This window comes from Humulus lupulus, chromosome 6 (genome assembly GCF_963169125.1).
Source record: "Humulus lupulus chromosome 6, drHumLupu1.1, whole genome shotgun sequence".
NCBI lineage: Eukaryota > Viridiplantae > Streptophyta > Magnoliopsida > Rosales > Cannabaceae > Humulus > Humulus lupulus.
The window spans coordinates 142,694,194-142,719,520 of NC_084798.1; the positions used below are offsets into that span (position 1 = coordinate 142,694,194).

The window sequence follows — 25,327 nt, forward strand, 5'->3', positions numbered from 1 at the left end:
TCGGATCATGCATCTCAAATATATCACCACTCACACGTGGTATAAATCACAATAATCACAAATATCGCATTTATGCCCTCAACGGGCTAAAATTACAAACATGCCCCTAATAACCAAACGGGGCCCACATGCATATTTAATTCACCTAAACATGCATTTCTATTCACATATTTATCAAATTCACATTTAAATACAATAAATCTGTTATTACCTTCCAGGCACGCTAATGAAATCCCTAAGCCTTATTAGCGAATTCGGTACGCTACAACTATCCCCTCCTTATAGAAATTTCGTCCTCGAAATTACCTGAACAACTTGGGATACTGCTCCCGCATCTCCGATTCAAGTTCCCTTGTCGCCTCCTCAACTTTGTTGTTCCTCTACAGCACTTTCACCAAGGCGTTGGTCTTGTTCCGCAAGGCCTTATCCTTTTGGTCAAGAATCTGAACCAGCTTCTCTTCATATGATAGACCCCGGTCCAGCTCCAGATTCCCATAACTCAGAACATGCGTCAAATATGATACATACTTCCGGAGCATGGACATGTGAAAAACATCATGAACCCCTGATAAGGCTGGAGGCATCGCCAACCTGTAAGCTACCTCTCAAACCCGTTCCAGAATCTCGAAGGGGCTAACAAACCTATGGCTTAGCTTTCCCCGAACACCAATCTGTTTCACTCCCCTTAAAGGTGAAACCCTAAGGAACACATGGTCACCGGCCTGAAACTCTACACTCCTGCGTCTCAAGTCCGAGTAGCTCTTCTGGCGACTCTGGGAGGCGAGCATTGAAGCTCTAATCTTGTCAATTGCCTCATTGGTCCTCTGAACCATCTCAGGGCCCATATATATCCTCTCACCCGTCTCATCCCAATGGATAGGTGATTTGCTTTTCCTCCCATAAAGCATCTCATACAGAGCCACTCCGATAGTTTCCTGATAACTGTTGTTGTATGAGAACTCAATCAAAGGGAGATACTTGCTCCAAGATCCCCCCAAATCTAGCACACAGGCTCGTAGCATGTCCTCCAGTATCTGAATCGTCCTCTCAGACAGTCCATCTATCTGAGGGTGATAAGCGGTACTAAACCGTAACTGCGTGTTCATAGCCTTCTGCAGACTCTCCCAAAACATGGAGGTGAAGGTGGGGTCCCTGTCGGATACTATCGACCTAGGAGCTCCATAAAGTTGAACAATATCCTTCACATATAACTCGACATACTGTTCCATAGTATAAGTCGTCCTGATAGGTAAAAAGTGGGCGGACTTAGTATACCTATCCATAACCCACACCGAGCCATGCTGTTCCACGGTCTTCGGCAAGCCAACCACGAAGTCCATGGTAATATCTTCCCACTTCCGCTCTGGAATCCCTAGAGTCTGCAACAACCCTACTGACCACTAATGTTCAGCCTTGTCCTGCTGGCAAGTTAAGCACTTGGCCACATAATCCACCACATCCCTCTTCATGCCGACCACCAATACAAAGCTCTCAGATCTTGGTACATCTTCATTGTACCTAGATGTAAGGAATAGGGAGTGGTATGCGATTCATTTAGGATCTCCCGCTGGATATCAGGTCCATCAGAAGACAGATCCTAACCTTGTACTTCAGTAACCCCATCTCCGAGATAGAAATGTCCTTAGCAGCTCCGACTAAGACGTTCTCCCTGTGACATCTCAACTGGGAATCTTTCCCCTGTGCCTCCTTGATTCTCTCAAGGAGTGTAGACTGGAGAGTGATGTTGGCTAACCAACCAACCACCAACTTTATACCCGCTCTGGTCATCTCCTCAGCTAACTTTTCAAATATCTGTCTCGAACTGAACAACTGTCCTGGGCCTTTCCAACTCAATGCATCAGCCACTACATTAGCCTTCCCAGGATGGTATAGGATGTCACAATCATAACCCTTAACCAACTCCAGCCACTGTCTCTGATGCATATTCAGATCCTTCTGAGTAAAGAAGTACTTCAAACTCTTATGGTCGGTGTATATCTTGCACTTCTCACCATATAGATAATGTCTCCAAATCTTAAGTGTGAATACCACTGCTGCCAACTCCAAATCATGCATGGGATATCTCTGCTCATACTCCTTTAGTTGTGTCGATGCGTAAGCTATCACCTTACCAGCTTGCATCAGCACACACCCTAAACCCTATCTGGAAGCATCACAATAAACCACAAACTTCTCATTATCGGTCGGCAAACTCAACACTGGCGCAGTAATCAGTCGTTGCTTCAACTCTTTGAAACTATTCTCACATCTGTCTGTCCAAACATACTTTGTCTTCTTCTTTGTCAATTCTATCAATGGCGTAGCTATCCTGGAGAATCCCTCAACAAACTGCCGATAATATCCTGCCAGTCTCAGAAAACTCCTCTCTTCAGGAACACTGCTCGGTCTAGGCCAATCTCTCACTGCCTCAATCTTACTTGGGTCAACCAGAATCCCCTCCTTACTGACTATATGGCCCAGAAAAGTAACTAGCGGTAACCAGAACTCGCACTTGCTGAACTTAGCATATAACCTATGCTCCCTCAACCGCTGCAATACCAAACATAGATGTTGCTCATGCACTGACTCTGACTGAGAGTACACGGGAATGTCGTCGATGAATACAATCACAAACTTATCCAGATAGTCCTTGAAAACCCTATTCATCATATCCATAAAAGCTGCTGGGGCATTGGTTAATCCAAAGGACATAACAAGGAATTCATAGTGTCCATACCTCATGCAGAAAGCGGTCTTTGGTATGTCCTCTTCTTTGATCCTTAAATTGGTGATAACCTGACCAGAGATCAATCTTGGAAAACACTGTCCTTCCCTGTAACTGTTCAAACAAATTGTCGATCCTAGGCAGTGGATACTTGTTCTTAATGGTCAACTTGTTCAGCTCCCTATAGTCAATACACATCCTAAGAGATCCATCCTTCTTCTTGACAAACAACACTGGAGCACCCCATGGCGAGAAACTCAGTCTGATGAACCCCAAATCCAATAACTCCTGCAACTGAGTCTTCAATTCCTTCAACTCTGCCGAAGCCATTCTATAAGGTGTCCTAGATACTGGCTCCACCTCTGGTGCCAACTCTATAACAAACTCAATCTCCTACTGCGGCAGCAACCTTGGCAGATCTGTTGGAATTAAATATGGAAACTCACATACCAATCTGGTCTCACCCGGTCCAACCGACACAACCATAGAGGTATCCACAATGTTTGCTAGGAATCCTATGCAACCTTCCTGCACCAGATCTCTAGCCTTCAGTGCTGAAATCATAGGTACTTGCAGCCCACTAGCTGTCCCCACAAATACAAAGGGCACCTCCCCTTTTCGTTCAAAGGTCACCATCTTGCGCTTGCAATCAATTGTCACCCCATACTTCGATAGCCAATCCATCCCTAGAATCACATCGAAGTCATCCATCTCCAACTCAATAAGATCAACAGACAACTCCCTACCATCTATCTCTACTGGCAATGCTCTAATCCATCTCCTAGAGACTACCAGTTCCCTTGTTGGCAACAAAGTCTGAAAACCCCTAGCATACACACCACTAGGTCTACATAGTTGATCTATCACTCTAGAAGACACTAATGAATGGGTAGCTCCCGAATCAATCAATGCAGTATACAAAGAACCAGCACTAGAAATTTGACCTGTCACAACCGAGGGGCTAGCCTCCGCCTCAGTCTAAGTCAAAGTAAACACTCTAGCAGGAGCGAGACTATCGCCCTTCTTCGGCTCCTCTTTCCTGGCTTGTGGGTAGTCCTTCTTCAGATGATTGGCACTCCCATAGACAAAGTAGGCCCTAATCCTGCACTCACCCTGATGTCATCGTCTGCACTGAGGACACACTAGAAAACTCCTCCAGTTGTCACCTCCACCCTGACGGCCGCCAAAATCACCTCGTGCCCTCCTATCCGAGCTAGGAGGAACAAAAGAATCTAGGGCCTTTCTCTTCTGCTCACTTAAGTCACTACCCCGGCTGGATCTAAAAAAAGGAGGCATCGTCCTCCTGGCATCGCACCTAACAACGCTCTCTGTCCATATCTGATCCGCGGCCCCCTCAGCTGTAAGGGCCTTGTCCACCACCTGGGCATAAGTAGTAGTCTCTGGATCCAAAGTAATCTTCACATCACGAGCGATCATAACATTCAATCCCCGCACAAATCTATCCCATCTTGCTGCATCTGTCAGCACTAAATCCGGCGCAAACTTCGCCAACCGGTCAAATCTCAAGGCGTACTCTGTAACGGTCAACCGGTTCTGGGTCAGGTTGATGAACTCGTCAACCTTTGTAGCTCGGACTGCAACACTGTATTATTTCTCGTTAAAGATGTTCCTGAACTCTTCCCAAGTCATAACTACCACATTCCTCCTCTGAGCTACTACATCCCACTAGATGCGGGCATCTTCTCTGAACATGTAGCTAGCACAAGCTACCCTCTCGTTCCCTTCAACCCTCATAAAATCCAGGATAGAGGAAACCATATTCATCCACTGCTCTGCCTGCAGTGGGTCTGGGCCACCCTCGAAGGTGGGAGGATATTGCTTCCTAAACCTCTCATACAGAGGTTCCCACCTGTTTTCTATAACAGGTTGAACCACCATTGGCGCCATAACCTGCTGAACTAACAACCCAGTGGCCTGTGGAGGGGCCTGCTGCCTCAATTGTCAAAGTTCTTCCTCTGTTCGTTGCAATCTTGCTTCCATTTCAGCAAAAATTTGTTGCCAATTCTGTGGGGCAGGTGGAGGGTCCTGACCCTGGTTGTCATCCTCGGCTGTACTACCACGGAGTCTCGATGATTGTCGAGGCATCTCAACAATATGCCTGCAATCAACGACGCCGCTCATCAGGCATGATAACAACATCCAAAACCACCTCCCAACCACATTATCCAACCAAAACAACAATCCACATAACATACAAATAACATATATCACTCAACGGGCCATGCCTTGGAATTATGCATATGTTAACTCAGTCATCATGCTCTATATAAGATAAGCAAGCAAACAGGGCATTTAAGCACATAATCAAGCATATAAGTTAATCATTACCAACCAACCCTGGGTCGAGCTTGTCATTGACAGCGAGCGTACATGTTCGGTTAATCTCTAGAAACAATAAACCTTGGCTCGCTCTGATACCAAGTTGTAATACCCTACTTCCTTAGAGCCGTTACCAAGTGAGTTTAAAATGTGCTAGTCACTCGCTAATCGAGGTTTTAGGTTAAACGTGTAGCTAAACGGTAATAAAAGTCATGTAATTTGAAAATATACCCATTCATTGAAAGTTATAAAGCGTTTAACATTAGGGGTCCCAAAATACTGTTTTAGAAGCATTTACAACTCAAAAATATAATTAAAGTCGACTAAACGACAAAATTAAGTTTAATACAAGCATCTCCCAAAAATACCCCTGGCCGTGGCAGCCAAGCAGGCCAAACATGTGCGCGTCGCTTCACGCCCTCCGTACTCATGGTTGGTTAACTTTCCCCTTGCACTTACCTACACCATAGAGCACCCGTGAGCCGAAGCCCAGCAAGAAAACCCCTCACAAGAAAATAACATATGCATAATCATCAATCAGTATATAAACAAACCGCCAACCGGCTAAATACGTATGGCCATGCCGTCCCAGGCGCTTTACCAGGCCCTGGGTTCGCAGTCTACATCGTAAGGATATCCCAGGTATCCCATAGGGTCTCACCCTGGGAACTCAAACTCCGCGTGCTTAACGTTGCTCCTGGCCCCTTGCCGTTCCCAGCCCTCGCCGTTCTCGGCCTTCGCCGTTCCTGACTCTTGCCATACATTCACATATATGAACACATAGCATAATTAACAAGTATTTAAAAATGTATAAACACAATTAATGGGGCTATGCCCTCCAACACAAACTATAGGGCCTCGCCCTGCTCTATGGGTACAACAATTTTCTTACCTCTGTCTCGAGCTATCTGTGCACCACGATCATGAGCACAGTCCTCTAACCCGAGATTTGAAGAAATCCTAGACACAACGCATGAATAATAATCAACCATCATGTTCTAATCCATTAAATAGTTCCAAGACATAATTATAACCCCCGGGACCTTGGTTTATACCAAACTGGGTGGTAGAAACCTTCCCGAGCCTTAACGTTCAAGTTCCCGAGCTAAAAACCCTCATTTTGCCAAAAATCCACATTTGGGCCGGGCTCAGCCTCCCTTATGCGCCGTGGCGCACCCCAAAGCAGAACCAAAAATGCCTCACATCTGCCAGCCTAGGGTCGCGGCGCCCAAATTTGCGCCGCGGCGCCAGGGTAAATTTTTAAAGCCCCACTAGCCTATAAACTCAAGCGGGCTGCAGTGCTGAAGAACAGGGCCGCAGCGCGAGCATGAAACCTAAAATTCCCATGCAAAATTTACGAGCTAACTTCCCTAAAATCCATCCAAACACACCCCAACAACAGAATTGGGTCCCATGATCATCCTAATACACTTTAAGCAACATATAAGCTTAGAGAAACCAACCAAAATCTTATTATATCTCAAATTCTTTCTCCTAAGGGTCCAACCCCAAAAACTCTATCAAACAAAGGAAACTCAACAAAAAAACCAGTTTTGATTCTTATCTTTGATATAACTTCGGCCTGGAATGATTCCTCACTCCTCAAACTTGCACTCCACCAAATCCCAGCCCAACTCCTCAAGCTTTTCCTCAAAAATCCCCAATCCTGCAAGAGAAAGTGTGAACCGAATTGAGAGAGAGCTAAGAGAGCTCTCTGATTTTTGCCTACTTCTTTCCCTTCTAGAATATGCTAGAGACCAAGGGAACCCCTGTTGCTTAACATAAGCCTATCCCTTAATCAAAATGACCAAGATAGCCCTTTAACTTATCCTTAATCCTTAAGTAACCCAAGGGCATATTAGTCATTTTCCATACCCCACTAAGTCCCCGAGTAGTCTTATAAATCCTTATTAATTCCGACACATCCCAACCATTACTAAATTACTACCCGCTACTCAATAATTCCAGAACACATTTTACATTCCCAAAATACCCCTAGGTTCCTCCCGAGCTGGGTATTTAACCCCGTTGGGACTTTCTAGCTAATCGGCTCCCTAGGACCTTCTCGAATCATGCATCTCAAATATATCACCACTCACACGTGGTATAAATAACAATAATCACAAATATTGCATTTATGCCCTCAACGGGCAAAAATTACAAACATGCCCCTAATAACCAAACGGGGCCCACATGCATATTTAATTCACCTAAACATGCATTTCTATTCACATATTTATCAAATTCGCATTTAAATACAATAACTCACTTATTGCCTTCCAGACACGCTAATCAAAGCCCTAAGCCTTATTAGCAAATTTGGGACGCTACATCGTTGCCCTGCCTGCGCTGTACTCACACTCAATAGTTCTGTGGTTGCATCCTATTATCTTGAGTTATACACACCCAAGATGATTCTTGCAAGTGCTATACTCACACAAGCAGCTAGAATCTAGTAGCACGCCTACTCTATCATCTAAGCATGTCTACTAACTAAAAATTCCTAGCACTATCCTCATGCTAGTCAACCTAATGCAACCATTCAGGTCACAATATAATTACATAATTAAACAAATAAGAAAATAAGGTTGTACGCATAACGTACACCCTGTGCGCAGATGTCCACTCTTCTTACCTTAAGTAGTGCATTTTCCGCTGATGTGTCCCGAACCACTTACTGCGTCACCTCAACGACTGCTAGCTCCTAGACGTCTAATTACACAGTGAAAATTCAGGAAAAAATAAAAATAGGCGTTAGGATTTTATTTCAAAACCCTAATTGTCGGAATAATTTAACCATGAAATTTTAACGTGCATGACACATAAATTAAAATCATTTTTCACAAAGGTTCAAACCATCATGTCACAAGCACAAACAATGATGTTTATAACATATCTCATGAATTTATATATATACTTTTTATGTGAAAATTACCAAAATGCCCTTTGATATCATAATTACATAATATACTCAATAATTTCTAAAGATTACCATATGACAACAAAATTTAACAACTAACTCTCTAAAATCCTAAATAATAAGAAGAGACTCATATAAGACCAGAAAAATAATTTCTAACATTTATAAATTATTTTTCCTCAATTCCTCAAATAAAACCCAAATAATAAAAAAAATATACAACCAGCCCAAAAATCAAACTAATATACAGAACTGCTCAAAAATCCAAAATAAACTTATAAAATTATTTTAGAATTTTATGGGTAAAATAATTATTTTTCTTAATTAATTAAATAGAAAAACTAATTAATTAAAGAAAAATTCATAACTGATTAAAACTATAATCTAACTATACCGTTCGGTTTCTACACCATATAGTAATACACAAAAATTACCCAGGGTTCAGAATAGTAGCATTAATATTTTTCATATTGAAAATATAAAATAAGCCAAATAAATCATGAAAATTATATAAATGATAAAAATTCAAAATAAAATTCCAAAGAGCCTTAGAATATCATTTTAAACATATAAAAAAATTCCCAATTTTTTATTGAATACTTTAAATAATTTTTCCACATTTATTTCCTGAAATCACATATTTAAAAGCAAATAGTAGAAGAAAATTATCAAATACGATCAAAATTTGAATCTAAACTTACCAAACCATTCTAAATCATTCATACATCAATCAACCATAAACTCATATTTTTCTGAACAATAAAAATATTTTTCATAATTAATCTTTATTTAAACTTCAATAAATCATAATAATTCAAAGAAAAAAAAAAATCAAACCAGCTGGAAAATGCTCTAAAATTAATGTACTAATTTCTAAGATTGAAAAAAAAAACACTTCAGGAAACACCCATATCGGGTTCGCCGGAGTTGTCGTCTTCTTCGGCACTGGCGAGGTTGTTTCTTTCGTTTTCGGCTACCCCAACGTTCCAAACCACTTGGAAACTTCCCACACGTGTTCCAGCAGTACAAAATGACCCTAATACACAAATAATCATGCCACACCCAACGCCGGTGTCTTGCCAACAATGGAGCTCAAAATTTGTTTTTCTTGCTCTGGAGCATTTCAGCCTGTTTCTTCACGTTAAAACTGATTCTTGGAGTCCCCTAAGCTGTTTGTCACCAACCATGCACACCATATACTCTTAAACACCCTTAAATCCGAAATTATCCAAGAATATGCGTTTCTTGGATAAAAATGGTGAATCACAATCCGGGGATTTATAATTGTATTTCCCACACTCAAAAAGTTTATTTCCTACCCTAGAATGATTCTAGAACGTTCAATACTGCCCAGATTTTTCCCAAGTGTAAGAACTCAAAAATTTCTTCTCTTTTTAAAAAAAATGATAAATACCCTCTCTCTCTTCGATCCTTTCCTTCCCTCACTATTTCCATGATTTCTTTCCTTCAGATTATCATGGTAAACACATTTTAAAATAGGTTTAGAAAAGAAGTTAGTGTTAGAAGTGGTAAGATCCTCTTTTCAAGGAATTCTTTATATTTTTCTTTAAAAAATAAAATAAAATAACTAAGGTTCCACAACTGATATGATTCGTTAAATTTTGAAAATTTGACCCATTTTCAAAATATTTAATCATGTTAAATCAGAAGAAATCTAAAATGCCCCTTGAACCAATCCCAAACTTGAGGGTATTGTGGTCTTTTCGCAAATTCAATTAGTTAATATTATGGCAAACCAAAAATTACACATAATATGATAAAATAATTTAAAGCATATTATTATTAATATTATGCTCGTAATAGTAATAATAGTAATAATAATAATAATAATAATAATTTTTAATTAAATAAATAAGAACTTAACCCGAGTCGTTATTTATTCACTTGACCTTATTCTCAAGTTGTGATTCCACAAAAACTCAAACATGAGAAACCATGAATTTTATTTTCATTGGAAATCATACATATCCAATATTCCGAAAAGAAAAAAAAAAATCATAAGGATGCACACAGTGGGAAAATTACGAAATTGCCCTTTCGGGAAAACGGATATTTCAATTATCCTTCCCTGAAAAGAAATTTTGTCTCGAAATTTTATTCAAACAACTCGGGATACTGCTGCAGCATATCAGACTCTAATTCCCAGGTTGCCTCCTCAACAACACTGTTCCTCCACAATACCTTTACCAAGGAAATGGTCTTATTCCTTAGGACTTTGTCCTTTCGATCTAGTATTTTCATTGGACGCTCAATGAATGACAAATCCTCCTGCAAACCCAAGGTCTCGTAGCTCAGCACATGCGATGGGTCGGATACATATTTTTGAACTTGTGACACATGAAATACATTGTGCACCCTAGACAATGATGGCGGTAAAGTTACTCTGTAAGCCACATTGCCCACTCTATCGAAAATCTCAAAAGGTCTGACATATCTGGGACTTAGCTTTCCGTCTTTGCGAAACCTCTTCACCGAGATTCCTTTCCTTGGAGTCACACACAGAAATACATGATCACCAACTTCAAACTCAACATGCTTGCGCTTTAGGTCTACATAAGACTTCTATCTGCTCTGAGCTGTGACCATTCTAGCCCTGATTTTGTGAATAGCATCATTGGTGTGTTGCACTGCATCGGGCTCATGTAGCTTTCTCTCTCCCAGTTCTTCCCAGTGAAGTGGGGACCTACACTTTCTTCCATACAACATTTCATATGGTGCTACCCTGATGGTAGATTGGTAGATGTTGTTGTACGAAAACTCAATCAGTGGCAAGTATCTATTCCAGGATCCCTGAAAGTCAATGATACACGCTCTGAGCATATCCTCTAAGATCTGATTTGTTCTCTCGGTTTGACCATCCATTTCTAGGTGATAAGCTATACTAAACTTCAACCGAGTTCCCATTGGTATCTGCAAACTCTCCCAGAATGATGATGTAAACCGAGCATCCCGATCACACACAATAGAGTACGGTGTCCCATGTAGCCGTACTATCTCATTCATGTACAACTCGGCGAACTAATCCACAGAATAAGTCATGTGCAGCAGTAGGAAGTGAGCTGACTTGGTATACCTATCCACAATTACCCAAATTGCATCGTGTTGTTTTGTGGTCCTAGGTAACCCCGTCACAAAATCAATAGATATCTCATCCCACTTCCACTCAAGAATATTCAACAGTTGCAGTAGCCTCACTGGTCTTTGATGTTTTGCCTTAACCTGCTGGCAGGTTAAGCATTTTGCCACATATTTCACTACATCCTTTTTCATTCCCGGCAACCAATACAATACCTTAAGGTTGTGGTACATCTTAGTGGTCCCGGGGTGAACTGAATATGGGGTAGTATGAGCTTCCGCTAGAATCTCTTTTCTCAGCTCATCACTGTCTGGCACACAAATACACCCCTTGAATCTGATTAGTCCGGTATCTGACATAGTGAAATCCTTGGCATTCCCATCCTACATCTCTTGCTTTTGGTCACTCAACTTCTTGTTTGCATTCTGCCGTTCCCTGATCCTTTCTAACAAGGTGGCCTGAAGTGTAACCTTTGCAAGTTTTCCTGTGATCAGTTCTATACTAGCTCATTCCATGTCTTACAGGATCTTCCTTGATACTCCTTGTAAAGAAGAAACCATTCCTGACCCTCTACGGCTAACTGCATCCACCACAACATTGGGTTTACCGAGGTGGTATAGTATGTCGCAGTCATAATCCTTGACTAACTCCAACCACCTCCTCTACCTCATATTTAACTCCTTCTGGGTGAAGAAGTATTTGAGGCTCTTGTGATCAGTGTAAATCTCACATTTCACCCCATAGAGATTGTGACGCCAAATCTTCAGTGCAAAGACAACCGCAGCTAATTCCAAGCCGTGTGTCAAATACCTCTTTTCATAATCTTTTAGTTGCCTAGGGGCAAAGGCTATCACCTTACCAGACTGCATTAGTACACATCCCAACCCCTGTTTTGATGCATCATAGTAAACCACAAACTGCCCATCCTCTGAGGGTAAGCTGAGTACAGGTGCTGATATAAGCCGACTCTTCAATTCTTGGAAGCTCTGCTCACATTTATCTGACCAGGTGAACTTCAGATTCGTTCTTGTCAGTTCTGTCATCGATGCGGCTATCTTTGAAAACCCTTCAACAAACCTCCTATAATAGCCCGCCAAACCCAGATAACTTCTGACTTCTGAGACATTCTTTGGTCTTGGCCATACTTTCACTGCAGTAATATTTGCAGGATCCACTTTCACTCCTCCATCGGTGACAATATGACCCAGAAAACCAACCTCAGATAACCAGAACTCACACTTCTTGTATTTGGCATATAGCTGTTGCTGTCTCAATCGTTGCAAGGTTAGACGTAAATGATCCTCATGCTCTTCTTCTGTCTTGGAGTAGACCAATCTATCATCTATGAACACAATGATAAAACGATCCAAGTACTCCTTGAAAACCCTGTTCATGAGGTCCATAAAAGCTACTGGGGCATTTGAGTCCAAACGACATCACCAGAAATTCGTAATGCCCGTACCTTGTTCTAAAGGCTGTCTTTGGTATATCATCATTCTTGATCCTCAACTGATGGTATCCCGACCAAAGATCGATTTTCGAAAACACCTTGGTCCCCTGAAGCTGATCGATTAGATCATCGATTCTCGGCAAAGGATATCTGTTCTTTATTGTGACCTTATTCAGCTCCCAATAATCAATACACATCCTCATAGACCCGTCTTTCTTCTTGAAAAAAAGAACTGGTGCGCCCCAAGGAGAATAGCTCGGTCTGATGAACCCCAGCTTAAGTAATTCCTCCAATTGAGTTTTGAGCTCTTTCAATTCTGCTGGTGCCATTCTGTATGGTGCTCGAGATACTGGTGTTGTTCCGGGCATCAGATCAATCACAACTTCTATCTCCCTGTGCGGAGGTAAACCTGGCATTTCTTCTGGAAAAACATCGAGGAACTCAGCTACAACTCTTGTCTCTCTAGGTCTCCTTTCTGTCTCTTTGGTTTCATTGACCATATTCATGAGATACCCCAAACATCTGTGTTGCAACCTTTCTCTAGCTTTCATCGCTGATATGATAGGAGTGGAAAGAAAATCCATCCCCAGAATTACATCAAAATCAGATATATCTAATACAATCAGGTCTACATACAATTCCCTCCCATCTATCCATAAAGGTACAGTGTTAACCCAATTTTTAGATATTACAATTTCCCCGGAAGGTAACATAGTCTCAAACCCCACATTAAATAATTCACTAGGTGCATTTACAACATTTACAATTCTACTAGAAATAAAAGAGTGTGATGCACCAGAATCAAATAAAACTTTACATGTGTTATTGGCCATAGGGATCTGACCTGTTACAGCGGAAGGGCTTGCCTCAACTTTAGCTTGGGTGATGGTGAAGACTCTGGCTAGGACGTACTTATAATCCTTCTTCTGTTCTTCCTTATTGCTAGATTGTTCCCATGTCGAAAAATTGCGCTTTATGTGACCTTCCTTCCCATATTTGTAGCAAACTCTAGCTATGCACTCACCAAAATGACGTTTTGTGCACTTAGGGCAAGGTGGAATGTTTCCGGTACCATTTCCACCAGGACGGTTGTCATTGTTGGGCTTGGGCCGTTTATCATTTCCGGCTTGGCTTGGCTGGTCATGTCCCCTTTTCCTATTGTCATTAGAGGTGGCTGCCCCACTCTTCTTGGCATCCCTTATAGCAGCAATATCTTTCCAGATTCTCGGTTCACTTCTTTCAGCTGTAAGAGCCATTTCCACCACTTCAGCATAGGTGAAAACACCTCTAGAAATAATCTCCACATCCCGAGCTATCATTGGTTTCAGACCTCTCACAAACCGCTCCGCTCGTACCTTGTCAATAGGTACATGATCCTTGGCAAACTTCGCCAATTGATCAAACTTTTGTGCATATTCTATCACCGAGAGATTACCTTGAGTCGACTTGGTAAATTCATCCATTTTTGCTGCTAACACTGCTGAGTTGTAGTATTTATCATTAAACACCTATTTGAATCCATCCCAATCCATAGTGTTAACATCCCATGATTGCTCCACCACCTCCCACCAAATCCGAGCATCTTTTCTCAGCATCAAAGATGCGCACACCACTTTTTCATGTTCAAGATCCTCCCCATCCCACTGATCCACTCCTCTGCCTGGACTGGATCGATGCTGCCTTCAAACACTAGCGGGTGTTGCTTTCAGAACCTTTCAAACAAGGGCTCCATACGATTCTTCGCAACCGGTAACCCTACAATGGCAGGTGGATGCCTAACCATTGGTGCTTCAAACCTTACAGGTGGCCTAGCTTGCTGCCTCAATTGATTGATCTTTGTTTTCTGTCTTTGAATGGTCTCTTCCATTCTCGCAAAACATTCCTCCCATCCTTGTGGCAGTTCGGGCTGGGCTGCATTCACTGCTACTCTTCCCCTACCTGGACCACGTCTTACTCTGACTGATCTACGATGGCTCATTCTCAATTTCCTGAACCACACACGTAAACAACTTAATATGAAAAATGAATTATTGCGGTAAAGAGGTCATTATAAGAGATCGCTAAGTACATAAATGTGCATTATCAAAAAGAAAAAATTCACAAGTAATCTTTAATCGCTTACAGTACAGTGAGTCGAGCTCGTCCTTGGCGATGAACTTTACATGTTAGGGCTTACCATAGATTCTTTAAGACCATTTTTCTTTGATACCATACTGTAACACCCCGATTTCCCAAGACGTTACTTAGGGAGTCCATTTAAAAATAATAAAAAATAAATACTTTAAGAAACTAAGAGAAAATATTTATTTAAAATTTAAACAGACAATGAGATCTCATTATTTAAAAATAAAAATGTTGGACGCTAGATTTAATAACATCAGCATAAAGAAAATAACCATTCAAGTCTGAAAATTTAAAAACATAACATTTATTTCTAAAAACATAAAATAACTGGAGCCCAGCCTCTAACATGTTTCGTCCATTCCTCGAGCCCGCACCACTCCCTACTTTGTTTTGCATTTACATGCACATAGAGTACCTGTGAGCTAACGCCAAGTAAGAAGAGCTATGTAGGACATAGCTCCCCAAACTAGAAAACATAAACTTTTAACTAAACATAAATAAACATCATAAGAATAATAATCATCGTGCGATATATACGCACCATATCACACTAACATAATGTGTGTTACACTCACACACATAAATACTAACAAGTCATGTTGATCGGACATGAAATGTAATCTGCCTTGCCTACGCTGTACTCACACTCGGCATTCCCACGTTGGCACCTAGTCTAGCCTGCGCAGTACTCACACTCGGCCGTTCCCTCGAGACATCGTTGCCCTACCTGCGCTATACTCACACTTGGCACTTCCGTGGTGGCATCCTATTATCCTAAGTTATACACACCCAAGATAATTCTTGCAAGTGCTTTACTCACACAAGCAGCTAGAATCTAGTAGCACGCCTACTCTATCATCTAAGGATGTCTACTAAATGAAAATCCCTAGCACTATCCTCATGCTAGTCAACCTAATGCAACAATTAAGGTCACAAATATAATTACATAATTAAACAAATAAGAAAACAGGGTTGTACGCATAACATACACCCTGTTCGCAAAAGTCAACTCTTCTTACCTTAAGCAGTGCATTTTTCGCTGACGTGTCCCGAACCACTTGCTGTGTCACCTCGACAACCGCTAGCTCCTAGACGCCCAATTACACAGTAGAAATTCAGGAAAAAATAAAAATAGGCGTTAGGGTTTTATTTCAAAACCCTAATTGTCGAAATAATTTAACCATGAAATTTTAACATGCATGACACATAAATTAAAATCATTTTTAACAAAGGTTCAAACTATCATGTCACATGCACAAAAAATGATGTTTATAACGTATCTCATGAATTTATATATATACTTTTTATGTGAAAATTACCAAAATGCCCTATAATAGCATAATTACATTATAGACTCAATAATTTCTAAAGATTATTACATGACAAAAAATTTAACAACTAACTCTCCAAAATCCAAGCAGAGACTCATTTAAGACAAGAAAAATAATTTTCAACATTTATAAATTATTTTTCCTCAATTTCTCAAATAAAATCCAAATAATAAAAAAAAATATACAACCAGCCCAAAAATTAAACTAATATACAAAACTGCTTAAAAATCCAAAATAAACTTATAATAATTATTTTAGAATTCTCTGCCTAACATAACTATTCTTCTTAATTAATTTAATAGAAAAACTAATTAATTAAAGGAAAATTCATAACTGATTATGTTAACCGTGTTTTTGGCCAATGACGTGAGAACGTCAAAAATGATAAAACCTTCAAGAGAATTTAAATGACACAGACGATTTTGAACAGAAAGTAAATAACACAACAATTTTTATAGTGGTTCAGCCCCAATATGTTGGTAATAGCCTAATCCACTTAGAGTTGTGATTATAGATCTGTACTCAAGATCAGATGAACTGAGCCAACTGAGTTTCTTCAGTACAGATTGCAAGAATATAAGAATTGTTTCAGATACAAGCACTTTCTCTCTCTAGAAAACTCAGACCCAAAATTTCCAAAAGTCTAAAAAGAAGAAGAAACCCCCTTCTGATCTCATAAGCCATGTATTTATAGGCTTAGGATCATACATCTGATATCCCCTAGAATCGTGATATTTTATTATTCTTATTATATTTAAATTACAAAAATATTCAAAATATAACAGAACACCAAATTTGTGGGAAGAATGAGAGATTCCCGCGTGCGCCAAGACCGGTTCTTGTTGAAGCCGTTTCTGGGAATCTTGACTTAGTCCTCCTCTATCTGGTCGACTCATATCTCCTTCAAGCTGGTTGAACACACCTCTACTGGATACTCATGCAAGTGTTGGTCGGACACATGCATGCTGGACATATGCAAGTGCTGGTCGGACACATGCATACTGGTAGGACATGCACTTGCTGGTAGGACATGCACTTGCTGGTAGGACATGCACATGCCTCTCGTCTAACATGGCACTCTGGTCTAGCATGCCATGTCTCTCCTCTAACATGACACTCTGGTCTAGCATGCCATGTCTCTCCTCTAACATGGCACTCTTCTCTAGCATGTCATGTCTCTCGTCTAACATGGCACTCTCCTCTAGCATGCCAGTGCTGGTAGGACATGTGCATGCTGGTAGGACAATGTCACTCCTGGGCAGCAATGTCGTGACTAGTAGGATGCAACAACTTGACTAGTCATGACACCTCTCAAGCAGTCAAAACTCTTCATCAGTCTACCGGGTCACTTTATCACAACTCTGAGGAGTCAATGTATTTATTGACTATTAATGTGTCTTTTACTGACCATGCACTGCCACTTGTCACCTCTATTGCCACGTCATCGATCTCCATTTTTTGGGATAACAGATTAAAACTAGAATCTAACTATACCTATCGGTTTCTACACCCTACAGTAATACACAAAAATTACCTAGGGTTCAAAACTATAGCATTAATATTTTTCATATTTAAAATATAAAATAAGCCAAATAAATTATGAAAATTATATAAACTATACAAATTCGAAATAAAATTACAGAGAGCCTTATAATCTCATTTGAAACATATAAGAAAATTCCCATAATTTTTAGAAATAATTTTTTCACATTTATTTCCTTAAATCACATATTTAAAAGAAAATAATTGAAGAAAATTATCAAATACGATCAAAACTTGAATCTAAACATACCAAACCATTCTAAATCACTCAAAAATCAATCAAACATAAACTCATATTTTTCTGAACAACAAAAATATTTTTCAGAATTAATCTTTATTTAAACTTCAATAAATTATAATAATTCAAAGATAAATCAGAAAAATATCAAACCTGCTAGAAAATGCTCTAAAATTAATGTACTAATTTTTAAGATTGAAAAAAAAAAACACTTTAGGAAACACCTAGATCGGGTTCGACGGAACTCTCGCCAGAGTTGTCGTCTTCTTTGGCACCGACTAGGTTGTTTCTTTCGTTTCTGGCTACCCCAACGTTCCAAACAACTTGGATCCTTCCCACACGTGTTCCAGCAGTCCAAAACCACCTTAAGACACAAAGAATCATGCCACAACCGCCTTGGTCGAAGTCTTCTTCTCCAACGCCGGTGTACCGCCAACAATGGAGCTCAAAATTGGTTGTTCTTGCTCTGGAGCATTTCAACCTGTTTCTTCACCTTAAAACCGATTCTTGGAGTCCCCTAAGCTTGTTTGTCACCAACCACGCACACCATACACTCTTAAACACCCTTAAATATGAAATTATCCAAGAATATGCATTTTTTTTTGGATAAAAATGGTGAATCACAATCCGAGGCTTTATAATTGTATTTCCCACACTCAAAAAGTTTATTTCCTCCCCTCGAATGATTCTAGAACGTTCAATACTTCCTAGATTTTTCCCTGTGCAAGAACTCAAAAATTTATTCTCTTTAAAAAAAACGATAACTACCCTCTCTCTCTTCGATCCTTTGCTTCCCTCACTATTTCCACGATTTATTTCCTTCAAATTATCATGGTAAACATGTTTTAGAGTAGGTTTAGAAAAGAAGTTAGCATTAGAAGTGGTAAGATCCTCTTTTCAAGGAATTCTTTATATTTTTCTTTAAAAAAAAAATAAATAAATAACTAAGGTTCCACAACTGATATCATTAGTTAAATTGTAAAAATTTGACCCATTTTCAAAATATTTAATCATGTTAAATCAGAAGAAATAACATCTCTAAAATGCCCATTGAACCAATCCCAAACTTGAGGGTATTATGGTCTTTTTGCCAATTCAATTAGTTAATATTATGGCAAACAAAAAATTACACATAATTTGATAAAATAATTTCAAGCATATTATTATTATTATTATGCTCATAATAATAGTAATAATTTTTAATTAAATAAATAACAACTTAACCCGAGCCGTTATTTATTCACTTGACCTTATTCTCATGTTGTGATTCCACAAAAACTCAAACATGAGAAACCATGAATTTTATTTTCATTGGAAATCATACATATCCAATATTCCATCAAAGGAAAAGAAAAAAAAATGACAAGGATGCACATAGTGGGAAAATTACGAAATTGCCCTTATGGGAAAATAGATATTACATCTCCCGAGGGGCACATATTTCACAGTACCCTGAGGTTTGGATTCAATGCCTCCAACAACAAGGCTGAGTACAAAGCACTTATTGCTGGGCTCCGAGTAGCCCTTGAACTCAAGGCCGAGGGCCTCGAGATCTTCAGTGACTCACAACTCATAGTCAATTAGGTACAAAGAGAGTACCAGGCCTGGGGGACAAAGATGGCTGCTTATTTGGAAAAAACCCAAGAAATGCTACACAATTTCAAGAAATTTACCATACGACAATTGCCACGGGAACAGAATTCTAATCCTGACGCTCTGGCCAAGCTTGCTACCACCAAGGATGCTGAGTTAATCAATGTAGTCCCCATTGACTACTTGGCCGCTTCGAGCATCTCAGCCCCTGAGTGGGTAGAAGCGGTCTAGCCCCAAGATGGCATGATGGAGCCCATTTTGGAGTACCTTGTCTCCGGGAATTATCCCAGGACAAGAAAATAGCTCAGAAGCTGCTTTATCAAGCATCTTAGTATGTTATCATGGACATTAAGCTGTATAGATGAATATATTCGTTGCCCTTACTCCAATGTGTGTCCAAGCAAGAAGGCAATCTTCTACTTTGGGAAGTACACAAAGGCTTTTGCGGGGACCACGTTGGGGGGCATAGCCTTGCCAATAAAATCTTGAGACAAGGGTACTTCTGCCCCACTATGAATGGTGATGTGATGGATTACGTCAAGAAGTGTGACAAGTGCCTACACTTTGCAAACATACCCCAAGCTCCTCCAAATGATTTCACTCAGATGACAAGTCCTTGGCCCTTCGCAGTCTAGGGCATTGACCTTATCGGGTCTTTACCCATGGGAAAGGGGGGGGGGGGGGGGAGAATGAAATATGCAATTGTGGTGGTCGAAAATTTCACGAAGTGGGTCAAGGTCGAACCTCTCGCTGCCATCATTTCCAAGAAGGCGCTGGACTTCATCATCAAGAACATCGTTTGTCGCTACATACTCCCAATGAAGATAATATCCACAAATGACCTACAGTTCAACATGGAGTTGTTCACGGATTTCTATCAAAGGAATGGAGTTATCAAGAGCTTCTCCTCCATATCTCTTCCACAGGAAAATGGGCAGGTGGAAGCAGTCAACAAGACGCTTAAAGCCACCTTGAAGAAAAGGTTGGAATAGGCAAAAGGCGTATGGCCTGAGGAGCTGCCTAAGGAATTGTGGAGTTACCGCACCACTGCCAGGACCTCCACCGGCCACTCGCCATTCTCAATGGCCTATGAGTACGAGACCATGCTCCTAGTTAAGGCAGCAATCTCCACGCACCAACGAGATACGTATGATCCGACCACAAATCACACTTTACTTCGAGAGTCTCTGGACCTCGTGAAGGAGCTCCGTGAAGCTTCTCGGCTTCCAGTAGCGTCCTACCAGCAGAAAGTAGCCAGGTATTAATCGAATGTGATGGATAGAAAATTTGGGGTCAGAGATTTTGTGTTACGAAGAGTCTTCTTAGACACCCGAGACCCTAGTTCTGGAGTGTTGGACCATAACTGGGAAGGTTCATACCAAGTCTAGAGCATTGTGTGTCCAGGGACATACAAACTGGCCCGACTGAGTGGGGAATTAGTACCTCACTCCTGGAATGTTGAGCATCTTTGCCGATATTACTAGTGATATGACCAGGATATTTTTGTTGAATTTTGTATCGTTTTGTAGCCTCAGAGAACAATTAATGGAAACCATGTAGACAAAACACGGTAGAAAGTTTAAAAGAATCTGCTTATATTTGTTAGTTTCCTTTTTATTCTATTTTTACTACTTGTAGAGCGCCTGCTCACTGGCCTGGACAAGTGAACGCAAACTAGTCTCTGATCACTTGGGGGGTATGGGGTTAGGGCACTCTCCTAGAGTATAGTGCCTTGCAGAGGATGACCTAGGAAACTAATCTTGTCATGAGAAGAGTAGGCCTAGTGTCAATACCCAGAGAATATAAAAATCTAAGCTTGTCATGAGCTAGGGTATAAATCCAGAGAGTATAGTGTCTCGCGAAGATTGACTTAGGAAACTAATCTTGCCATGAGCGAAGTAGGCCTAGTGTCAATACCTAGAGAATAGAAAAATCTAGGGAACTAAGCAAAGCCTAGGGAAGTCCATGACCTAGGAAACTAAGCTTATCGAGAGTGGAATAGGCCTAGTTTTACGGGAATTTGAAGACTAAGAAGCCTAGTAGCGCGAGAGCGGACTTAGGTTACCTCCCGAGGACGTTGAGTCAAGAAGCTATGACTAAGTTCCTAGATCTTGATATGTGAACAGAAACTCGAGTCATTTGTACTCGATCCCAAAGCCCTGAGTTACCAAAACTTAAGCACCATAGGGTTAATCCTAGCACTGGGAATCTATCACCTGGTAGCTAAGCTAGTTAACAAGCGGAGCAACCTTACTGTCATAAGACCCCAAAGCTAAGACCTGGAAAAAACCCAAGCATTGAAAAAATCCAAGTAATGCAAGGATAGACTTAAGGTATTCTCCTGAGGACAGCGCGCCCCTCAGGAACGAAAACCAAGTCCTAATCCTCGAGAAGTGAACAGAATCCTGAGTCATTTGTACTCGGGCACAACCCCAAAATAGTTACCCCAGCAATGAGAAGTCCAAGTAATGCGAGTAATGACTTAAGGTTACATACTGGGGACTTTTCTCTAGAGGAGTAATAACCAAGTCCCTAAATCTCAAGGTGTGAACGAAAATCTAAGGTAAGAAAACTTGAACATCGTAAAGCCTAGCCTAAGGGTGGAAAACTCAGTTGCATGCTCCGGGGACTTAGAGCCTGGGAACAATGAGATCACGACTTCCACATGTCAAACGCTTGATTTAATGTACTTGGAGGGCAAGGAAGAAAGTCCAAAATAACATTTCGGAGACAGTGCGACCGGGGAGCGATTATCTTAGTGCATTTGACCTCCTAGAGCCTGAGTCATTGGGACTCGAGGGTACAAGATGACATTAAAGTTACTCCCTAGGAAAATGAGCCTAGGAAGCAACATTATTTTCCCAAAGCGTCAATTCTAAGATAAAATCCTTAAAACCCTATAGTGCAACAAACCTCCTAAGGCCCGAGTTGTTTGGACTTAAGAACGTAGGACTGTCAAGTGTTCCACTTGACACGACATTAGAGTTATTCCCGAGGACTACAAGCCTGCGGGACAACATTAAACGTCCAAAGCATCTAAACACTAAGAGGAAGATCTTCAAGCTCTAAGTATAATGGATTGCCTAAGGCATGATTTGTTGGGACTCGAGGGCATAAGATCAAGTTAAGTGTTCTCACTTGACCTCGCACTAAAAGTTACTCTTGAGGATTACGAGCCTGGGGGACAACACTAAGTGCCTAAGATTGTCCAAATACTAAGAGAAGTCGATAAAGACTCGAGCCACAAAGCCTCGAGCACAAGACCTAAGTCTCTAAGACTTAAGGCCCACAAATTGTAGACAGTTTGGGGTTTTGAACTCTTTGGGCGCTATGTTACGTTGAGTTGTGTTAAAACACAACCAAATTAGTAAGACCAAATTGCGTGATTACTAAATATAAACATGTTAGTAAAGAAGAAATAATGGCAAGAAAAGTAGTGCAAATTGCATAGAAGTTAAAAGTATTTACAATTGTGCTCGGGGGCACGAGCGTTAAATTGTTTATACCCCAATAAAAAAAGGCACGCAAGCCTACTTAATAAAAACAAAGAAAAACATAATCACTTCAAGCCCTCACCCACAGGAACTTCTGCTACCAACTCGATGATGGGGTCTATCTTGGGAGCCCGAACGACCTCCAAAACTTCCCTTTCCTGAGCTACCTTTGCCTCCTCGGCCAAAAGATGCTCCTCGAGCATCATTTGCATGTTTGGCAAGCACAGGTTGAACCCACGAGGACTATCATTCACTTTATAATACTCCATAATAGCAATCATAATCACAAACATAATTATAATTAAAATTAAAGAGATTAAGGGAAGAAAAGAAACTAGATTGATGAACAATAGTGTTGTAGTCTTGTCTCCAGCCCTTTCTTAGTCTTTTTTTTCCTTACAAAACCGTAATAAAAACTTATTCTCGAATTAACCGTAAAAATCTTTTATGGTCCCCTTTAAATTACATTTAAAATCTAATTAAAAATCTGAAAACAACGTCGCAAGCCGTTACCTGAATTTCTACGTCCCGCGCCCTAAAATGGAATAAAGGCAAAACTGGTCATGTAGGCTGCTGTTATCCAATAAATTAGCATTAGTGACGTGGTGAATAATCTCTTGACACGTGCCTGACACCTGGAGCGTCTGCTAGAGTATCGACCATGAGACACACCAGAAGCAGGACATACCTGTTTTTACCACGACCAGACTGGTCGGTGGTTCCGCTGGCAAAGCAACATTTATGGAAAGATCTTATGTATCCCGAATTTATTTCACGCAATCTTCTGAATATCCCATGATTCAAGGGATAATATCTGTAACAATATTGGGCAACCCCCCATGGGCCTATAAAAAGCAAGAGATGGCTCATGGGAAGGGACTTTTTGGGCAGCTAAAAAACCATAGGAATATAGAAATTATCTGTGAAAACGAGGATTGTTTATGAGGAGTGTTGAAACTCATTGAGCCCAAGCTCTCTGATCGCACTTTTGTTCCCATATCAATATCATTCTAAGTGGACGTAGGTCATTACCAGATTCTGGGGCCGAACCACTATAAATTACTGTGTTTTCTTTACTTTTGTCATTACGTTATTATCTATACATATTTGCCTATATCATTCATATTTTGACTCCGTGTCAGTTGGCTAAAATGAGGGTCAACATTCTGGTGCTTTCATTGAGAGGGCGACTCATCATTGTTGATAAAACTAATGGCGAAAGCAGGGAAGAAAGCTGCTTAGACTGCCGCTGCACCGTCGAACCCGCCACCTCCTCCTCCCCCAGCAAGCATGGCGGAAGATGAACCGCAACTAGATTTTGAAGAGGAGGAAATGGACGATGCGACTTTGAGGAGCACCTTGGGCACGTTGCAGGAAGAGCTGGCAAGTCTGAGAGCCAATCAAGAGACTGCCGCAGAAGCTATGGCGAGGCAACAGCAGGAACTTGATCGTCAGAGGGCGGAGTTGAGCGAGAGACAGGCGGAGGTAGATCGCCGCCAGACTGAGGCCATGGCAGCCCTTGAAGCGGCCTTGCTGTTGGCCAGAAATCAGGCCGCGCCTGCCTCGCAGCCTAATCAACCTGAAACTGGGCCACCCCAGGGAGGTCCCAATCCTAGCCTACCAGTCCATCCTTCAAGTCCGCAAAGGCCTGAACAGCCCCAGATGCCCCATGACGACGTCCCACTGGACCCCGAGGCAGATCCACCATCCCACGCTGCTCGAGGTAATCCCCCGCAGCAAAGGCAGAATAGGGCCGAGCGACAGCCTCGTAGTCCTAGACGCCATGAGAATGATGGGCCACACCAAGCGAACAGGGGTCACTACCCTCCTGGTAACAGGAGAGACTCGGAGTTAGGCTCTGCGGTCCGTGGATCCCAGCAGCATGATAATGCACGGGGACATCGCGACCAGCGCAGGCCACCCCCTAACGCTTGAGGTGTTTCTGCCAGAGACGGGAATAGAGGGAACAACCAGTCTTACAATAGCCAGTCAAAGTTCAAAGATGGCCACGGCTACAACGAGGCTGACTCAGGCAAGAACAATGCTGATGGGAGGAACGCAAATAAAGGTAGAAGCAGGAGCCAAATACCTCGAGATGATCAGCCAAATTAACAAGATGCTGGGGGGCAACCCCAGCAAAATAATGTCTTCAACCGGCTCGGAGGGAGCGAGCAACGGAGAAGAGAGGAAGATCTAAGAGACATACTCAATGATCGTCGAGAGAAGCATGGTGAGAACATCCCCCCAGCAGCGGAGAACGTAGCTATTCCTACTGCCTTGCAAGCCCAGATAGACGCACTAAATCAGGCTGTGCAACAATTGGTCGGAGGAAGAACCTCTTATATTGACCACGATAGAAGAAAGGGCACTCCATTTATCCAAAGAATAGCCAACGCAGAGACTCCCGGCAAGTTCAAGATGCCCACGCTCCCGAACTTTGATGGATACGGAGATCCCGTCTCGCATGTGAATA

The 25,327-nt window shown here is 41.3% G+C and overlaps 1 protein-coding gene across 1 annotated transcript; it reads right to left on the reverse strand.

The window, feature by feature from the left end:
- Positions 1 to 11,744: 11,744 nt before the first annotated feature.
- Positions 11,745 to 13,995, reverse strand: LOC133785510 (uncharacterized). Its single transcript, XM_062224737.1, has 3 exons — positions 12,803 to 13,995; positions 12,320 to 12,468; positions 11,745 to 12,232 (listed from the first exon to the last, which is right to left on the reverse strand). The coding sequence occupies exons 1-3, from the start codon at positions 13,993 to 13,995 to the stop codon at positions 11,745 to 11,747; spliced, it is 1,830 nt and encodes a 609-aa protein (XP_062080721.1).
- Positions 13,996 to 25,327: the final 11,332 nt, after the last annotated feature.